Source organism: Grammomys surdaster, unplaced genomic scaffold (genome assembly GCF_004785775.1).
Source record: "Grammomys surdaster isolate TR1022 unplaced genomic scaffold, NIH_TR_1.0 252, whole genome shotgun sequence".
Classification (NCBI taxonomy): Eukaryota; Metazoa; Chordata; class Mammalia; order Rodentia; family Muridae; genus Grammomys; species Grammomys surdaster.
In genome coordinates, this window is record NW_021604693.1 from 1,578,843 (window position 1) to 1,585,650 (window position 6,808).

The 6,808-nt window shown below is 50.2% G+C and overlaps 1 protein-coding gene across 1 annotated transcript in view; it reads right to left on the minus strand.

Moving 5' to 3' along the window:
- The window catches only part of Cacng8 (calcium voltage-gated channel auxiliary subunit gamma 8), a 23,944-nt gene extending 18,557 nt beyond the window's left edge, over nt 1-5,387 (minus strand). Inside the window, exons 1-3 of the mRNA XM_028775110.1 lie at nt 5,324-5,387; nt 4,897-5,061; nt 2,385-2,846 (exon numbers count right to left, since the gene is read on the minus strand). Of these exons, the coding sequence (XP_028630943.1) occupies nt 2,385-2,846; nt 4,897-5,061; nt 5,324-5,387 (691 nt within the window). The remainder of the gene's footprint in view (nt 1-2,384; nt 2,847-4,896; nt 5,062-5,323) is intronic.
- Nucleotides 5,388-6,808: the final 1,421 nt, after the last annotated feature.

A 6,808-nucleotide genomic window follows, 5' to 3' on the forward strand; every position in this document is an offset into this window, starting at 1 on the left:
TCTCTCTCTCTCTCTCTCTTTCTTTCTTTCTTTCTTTCCTTCCTTCTTTCTATCTCTCTCTTTCTTTCTTTTTTCCTTTTTGGCTTTTGAGACAGGGTTTCTCTGTGTAGTCCTAGCTGTCCTGGAACTCACTCTATAGACCAGGCTGGCCTCGAACTCAGAGATCCACCTGCTTCTGCTGGGATTAAGGCATCTTCCACCACCATCTGGCTCCTCCCAGGCTTCTTGATTGACTCACATGCATAGCCCTGATGCTTCCCCCTCTCCATTTCTGCTTTTTTCCCTATTTGTTTATATCCATTACTCTTTTCCCCCTCCTTCCAGAGCAGAAGATACTTAAAGTCAGAGATCTGTATGTTTTTACCCCTTGTTGTTCTTGAATAAACCAAGAGAAACTGGGGGCCACGCGATGGCTTGATGGGTAGAGGTTCTGGTTTCCAAGCCTGACGATCTAAATTCAGTTCCACGAACTTACATGGTGGAAAGAGAAATGACTACCACAAGTTCTCTTCAGACCTCTACATTCACACCGAGACACACTCAACCCATACTGACACACACATAAATTTAAAAGTTTCAGAGCCTTGCTACGCAGTGTAAAGCCAATAAAAACTGATGGGTGCAAGAGCATCCAGATGAGTGAGTGAGTGGATGAATGAATGGAGGGTCCAGGTACAAACTCCCCTATTTGGCTCTGTACCCCGAGCCTAGAAAGGCCAGAGTATGCATGCGAGTGACATAGCCTCCGGGAATATGGTGGGATGTGACAGAGAAGAGGAGGGGCATGTGATGACAATGAACAGTGGTGACTATATCTGAGTGACTCCATAACCAGATCCAGAAAAGTGCACACTACTCAATCAGGGGCAGTGGGGGTAAATTCAGAACCCCCTTGGGTCTTTGGGGTCAGATCTTCTGTGATGGCTGGCCAGGAGCCAGCAGTCAGACCTTCAGGGAGCCGTCTTCCTGCTTTGAGACATTGGCAACTGACTTTGGTTTCCCGAATGAGACACTCCACAGATTTCTCTGCCAAGCCCACCCATTCCTCACGTGAGGTGAGTGGTTTGTCAGGACAGAGGGTTCAGAGGCAATAGAAATGAGGATGAATGAAAAGACAAAGCCAGAGGGATAAAAATTACAGCCTATCGGTGCTACTGGAGATGCTTCGACGTCCCTGGTCCACTCCCTAAAGCCACTGATCAGGGTGCCGAGGCTCGGAGAAGGGGAAGGATGTGGTCACACAGTGAGGTGCCCAGAGTCTTGCCTTCCCGCCCAACACCTCAGTATGCATGGTAGCACACCTGAAATGTGTGTGAGAGAATTACTGATGTGGAAAGTGGGCTAGAGAAGGAGCTGAAAAGGAAGACAGCAGGCGTCTTGGGGAATGAGGGGACCGGCAAGGAGAGGGGCTTGAACCAGGAAGCATCACAAAGAAAAGGAAACTGTTGGAGGGAGAGCGGAGACAAGAAAGGAAGTGTGTCCCAGGAACCTGCCGAGGAAGGCATGAGGCTGGGGAGATGCCGTTAGAAATGGGAACAAGAAAGACCAGGTCGTGAGCTGATGGGAGAGAAGCCAAGGGTTGCAGATGAGAAACAAAGACCTACAAGAAGAAGAGAGTCCAAGAGAGACCAGAGGAGGCCAGAAGGCATAGCTTTGTTGCAATTCTGGGAAGCCACAGAGCCAAACAGGAGAGAGAAGACATGGGGAAGGAGCAAGACAAGCATGGTAGGGGCTGGTGAGATGACCCGTGGGCGAAGGACACACACGTGGCCAAGTGGGACAACCGGAGTCCCCATCCCTTGGACCCACTGGTGGAAGAAGAGTACCAACTCCCCCGAGTTGCCTTCTGACTTCCACGTGCACACTGGAACTTGCGCACATTGAGTAAATAGTGATAAGAACCGTTTCTAAGGGGGCTGGAGAGATGGCTCAGCAGTGAAGAACACTCCCTGCTCTTCCACAGGACCAGAGTCCAGTTCCCAGCACCATATCAGGCAGCTAACAACATTTTATTACTAACTCTGTGTGTATCAGAGGCCCTGTTCAGGCTTCCATGGGTACTTGAATGAATACATGCAAGTGTGCAAAGCACAGACCCATACAAATACATATATGGTAATTCCACCTGACTCACAACCGTCTGTAACTCCAGTTGACCATGCTGGCAAAACATTCACACGCAACATCAAATCCAATACAAAACAAAAATAGAAAGAGAATCCCAGAAGAGGGCTGGGACAGAGGGATGCATGGAATCGTAGCGCCTTCAGCAGTGAAACACACCCCTCAAGACCTTGGGATGAGACTCAAGAACACAAGCAGTCGATTTGCTGGAGGCACAGGCTTCAGCGGAGGTGGCCAGCCAGGGCCTTCCTGCACCCTACCTTCCAGGCAGCAAATCCGCCAGAGGCCAGAATGCGTGAGGCCCCCAGGGTCCTTCTTCTCTGAGGAGCCACCGCCCCCACGATGGGGCGGTCCATCATCACCTGCTGTGAGGTTGGTGGTGTTGCAGATGAGAGCTCTTGTGTAGAGCCAGTAGTCAGTGCTGATGGCGATGGTCATGAGGCCAAAAGCCGCGAAGGCGCCTACGGTGGTCAGTAGTACCTGAACGCCCTTTTCGCACCACAAACCCCTCTCTTCATTCCAGCGTTTCAATGACTCCAGTTTCACCACGGGCAACCGGGGGGCCGTGGGCCACCACCGGGGCAGCGGAGGCGGGGCCGTGCCGGCGGCTGGGGGGGTCACAGCACAGGCAGAAGCTGGAGGGCCTCGAGGGGCCAGAGGGGACGGGGGCAGCGAGCAGGTGGCTGCAGAGGCGGAGGTCAGAGTGAAGCCATAGTTTCCAGCTGGTGGAGGCAAAAGAGAGAGGGAGTTAGTTAGGAAGATGGCTTCTTTTCTTTTTCTTTTTTTCTTTTTCTTTCTTTCTTTTTCTTTTTTCTTTTTTTTTCTTTTTGGTTTTTCGAAGACAGGGTTTCTCTGTGTAGCCCTGGCTGTCCTGGAACTCACTCTGTAGACCAGGCTGGCCTCTGCCGCCTGCCTCTGCCTCCCAAGAGCTGGGATTAAAGGCGTGCGCCGCCACCACCACCCGTCTTTTCTTTTTCTTTTTTCTTTTCTTTTTTTTTAAATCGAAAACTGCTTGTCTGCTGAATTCTACTGTGAGTTTACCCCTCATCAGCCAGAGGTCATAATCCAGTCCCCTCAGTTCCTCCCCTGTGATCACCTCTGTTCTCTTGCGAAGCCAACCCTCGATTCAAACCCTACTGCTATCTCCTCCTAAGGATGCCCCTGCCTCTGTTCACTCCTTAGACTCCCTGCCTCCCAATTACCAGCTTTCTCATAGTACTCCACACACATACTCCTGAACTTTGTAGGTCTACTGTCTCCAACTTTGCCTCTGATATCTCTCCAACTTAGGAGCAGCAATTGTCAGCAACTAAGTCAGGGGATATAGTTGGTAGGTGTTGGGCTAGCATGCATAAAGCCCTGGGTTTGATCCCAGTTACAGCATAAATGGGCCATAATGATGTATGCCTATAATGTCAGCACTCAGTAGGTAGAGACAGGAGGATCAGTTCAAGGACATCCTTGGCTACAGGGTAAATTGGAGGCCAGTCTGGGCTACTTGATAGCCCATCCAAAGAAAAAAGAAAACGCTCACTTAGTCCATGTTTTTTCTTTCTTTCTCCTCCTTAGCAGGATACCAATCTCCCCAAAAGTTTCTGTGACACCTGCATTTCTCCTTATAATTTTCTCTACTTAGGAAATTTAAATCCCTCACTGTCCCCTTAAAACTTAAAACAAAAACAAACAAACAAACAAAAACCTTCCCAAGTGACAGTCACTATTCACAGGAGTTCAGCATCTGCTCAGTGGTCCTAACCCTTCCACAGTTTTGTCCGCATAGGCCTCTCTTCCTCTCGTAGCATCTGTGTCTCAGGAACTAGCCTTGCACCTCGGACACATCTTCAAAGTGCCAGAGGATTCAATAAAAAATTCTGATGCCTGGATTCCTACCTGAGAAATCCCACTTTAAGAGCCTGACAAGTGCTCAGAGCACCTAGGGGTTTTAGAAATCTCCCTGGGTAATTTCCAAGTCCCCTAGATTTAGGAGGCTATACCCCCTATCTCCATCATCCGACTCTCAGTCCCTCCTGTACCTTCGTCTACCTCCCTTCCAACCCCAGTAGCTTACTATGGTTTTGACTCAAAGAAAACTCCGCACTCAGTCTTGCTTCAGAGCATTTGGAACCTGGCCTCTCTTCGTTCTACAACTTACACAAACTCATCTTTTCCACTGCTTTCTTCTCCTCCATTAAGAAAAATTTGCTCTGTGAGACACACAAGGTTTCCTACTCACAGCAATTATGTCCTCCAGACCCCAATTTCCTTCCATTCAGAAATGTCCTAATATCTAACCTGTCCAAAAATATAATCGCCCTCTCCAGCTCTGCCCAGCATGTCTTGGCTCTTGCCCTCCGCAGAGACACCTCACCACAGCTTCAGTGATCCCCCAATTCTACATGCTCTCAGGTGACTCTGCCCTAGACTCCCTTCAACATATTAGAACCTGCCCTCTCAACGTTTTTTTTAACATCATAGAGAATCCCCTTCCCTTTTGCCCACTTCTTTCACCCACCACAACTTCCAGCATCTCCTTCACGTAGGAAAAGCCCCTCTGCAGGTCTGGTAGACTTCTCTAGAACAATCCTAGCCCTTCCTCATAACAATTTCACCTGTGCAGAAACTTAGCCCCCACCATCTCAAAAAAAAAAAAAAAAAAAAGGAAGACAGCTACAAAACTACAACTCTAACTCTCAGGATAACTCATGCCTGTCCATTCATTTCTATCTTCTATAAGATCCCACCATAGCTCCTCTTCCTCTCTGCTTCCCTTACCTGTTCTAACATCTTCCCTTGACTTCTCTCCCAAATCTCTCTGTAGGAAAGTCTGAGGATGGGAGGCTGCAACCAGAAACCCCGGGTCCTGGTACAGGGTGACCTTGGCCTCCCAGTTTCCTCTCTCTGGCTCCACCGCCCCCACCAGCTGGCCCTGGACTGGGTCTGCTCCCAGGAGGGGATGTAGAGAAAGGTTGTCTATGGGGGGGTGTCTCCATGGCAACGGGGCCTAGTGCCCCACACGTGTGTTCTCTCTCTCTCTCTCTCTCTCTCTCTCTCTCTCTCTCTCTCTCTCTTTCTCTCTCTCTCTCTCTCTTTCCCCCTTTCCCAGCTTTCCATTTTCCAGGCTGGCCCCTGACCCACACTGAGTTTCTCTCTTCTTGCCTCTGACCATGTCTTTTCCCTTCGCCACTACCACAGCAGCTACCTCCACTATCAATCGCTTCTTCCACAGACACCAGCTCTGACCCCGAGATGTACCTCTTTCCCATGCCTAGTGGGCCCTACAATCTGAAATAGAAGGAAAAGGGACCAGGAGGGACTTTCTTCATCAATAAAGATTTGTTAAGAGCTTTTCATTTTTGTCAATTTGAGAGGCAATCTGTTTGGCTTTGGAGACTCTTCATTGAGCCCATCTGCAAAGGAGAAAGGAATAGGGGACCCCCCAATTCTAAAGCTTCTGTATAGAAGAAGGGATCACAGTCCTTCGTTTGAGAGACTAGCTTTTCTCAAAATTAGGGGGATCCACAGAACCTTAATTCTACACCCACCCACCTCCGATTAATAAAAAGATCTCTCACCTCAGTTAACGATAGGTCAACTCTCCGATGCACTGGGGAGGGACGTCCAGACCCTGCTGCCAGCACCCCCCCAGAAACACCTCTGGGCTCCCAATTCTCGCTGTTTCCCCCTCCCCCAACAACAAGGGACCCAGGCGTCCGACCTGGTTGAGAGGGGATGGAGATGAAGAGGCGTATGAAGAACGGGGGTGTAGGTGAGGGGGAGGGGAGCTGGGGGTAGCTCGGAGCTTGGGCGGTCAGGATGTGAGGGTCGAGATTTAAAAAAAAAAAAGGTGAGGAGACAATTTGGTTTTCGTGTCGCTGGGTAAAGTGCGGAGCTGGAAGAGAGAAGGAGGGAGGAGGGAGGGAGGGGGAGGGGAGCTGCTGAGGGATGGGGGAGCCTCCGAGAGGAGAGGGATTGGGGGGAAGGGAAGTGGTTGGGGAGCAGGGTCTGAGTAGCAGAAGGAAGCTGAAGAAGAAGAGAAACAGATCCAGAGAGGGAGGGAGATGGAGAGAGACAAGGAGAATCGGAAAGACAGAGAGACCCAGAGACTGAGAACAGAGGTGGGGGAGGGAAGAATTTGGGGGAGGCAGTGACTGGTAGCAGAAGGAAGTTGAGGAGACACACACAGAGAGAAATATCCAGAGAGAGAAGGGGACAGAAGCAGGAAGAGATGCAAAGAGAGAACAGCAAGAGATGAGGGAGAAATAGAAGGGTAGGGGTAAGCTTGGGGAGGGTTGGGGAGATGAGAGGAAGAGGGATGGGGTCTGGGTAACGGAAGGGAACAGGAGTAAGAGATAGTCATCCAGAGAAAAGGGAGGAGAGGCAGATGGGAAGAGAGAGACAGAGAGGATGGGAAGAGGGAAAGAAATAGAGGAAGGGGTGATGAAAAAATTGGGGATAGGGACAAGGGAGAGAGTAACGGGGAAAGACAGACAGAGAGAGAGAGAGAGAGAGAGAGAGAGAGAGAGAGAGAGAGAGAGGAAGAGAGGTTGATTGTGGGAAAGGGGACCATCTCAGATGTACTAAGGAAGTCAGAGGTAGAGGACACCTCTGCTCCCTCCCACCCGGACCCCCATCCCCTTGATCCTTATCCCCACCCCCATTTCAAAGCCACCACCCCCACCCCCAC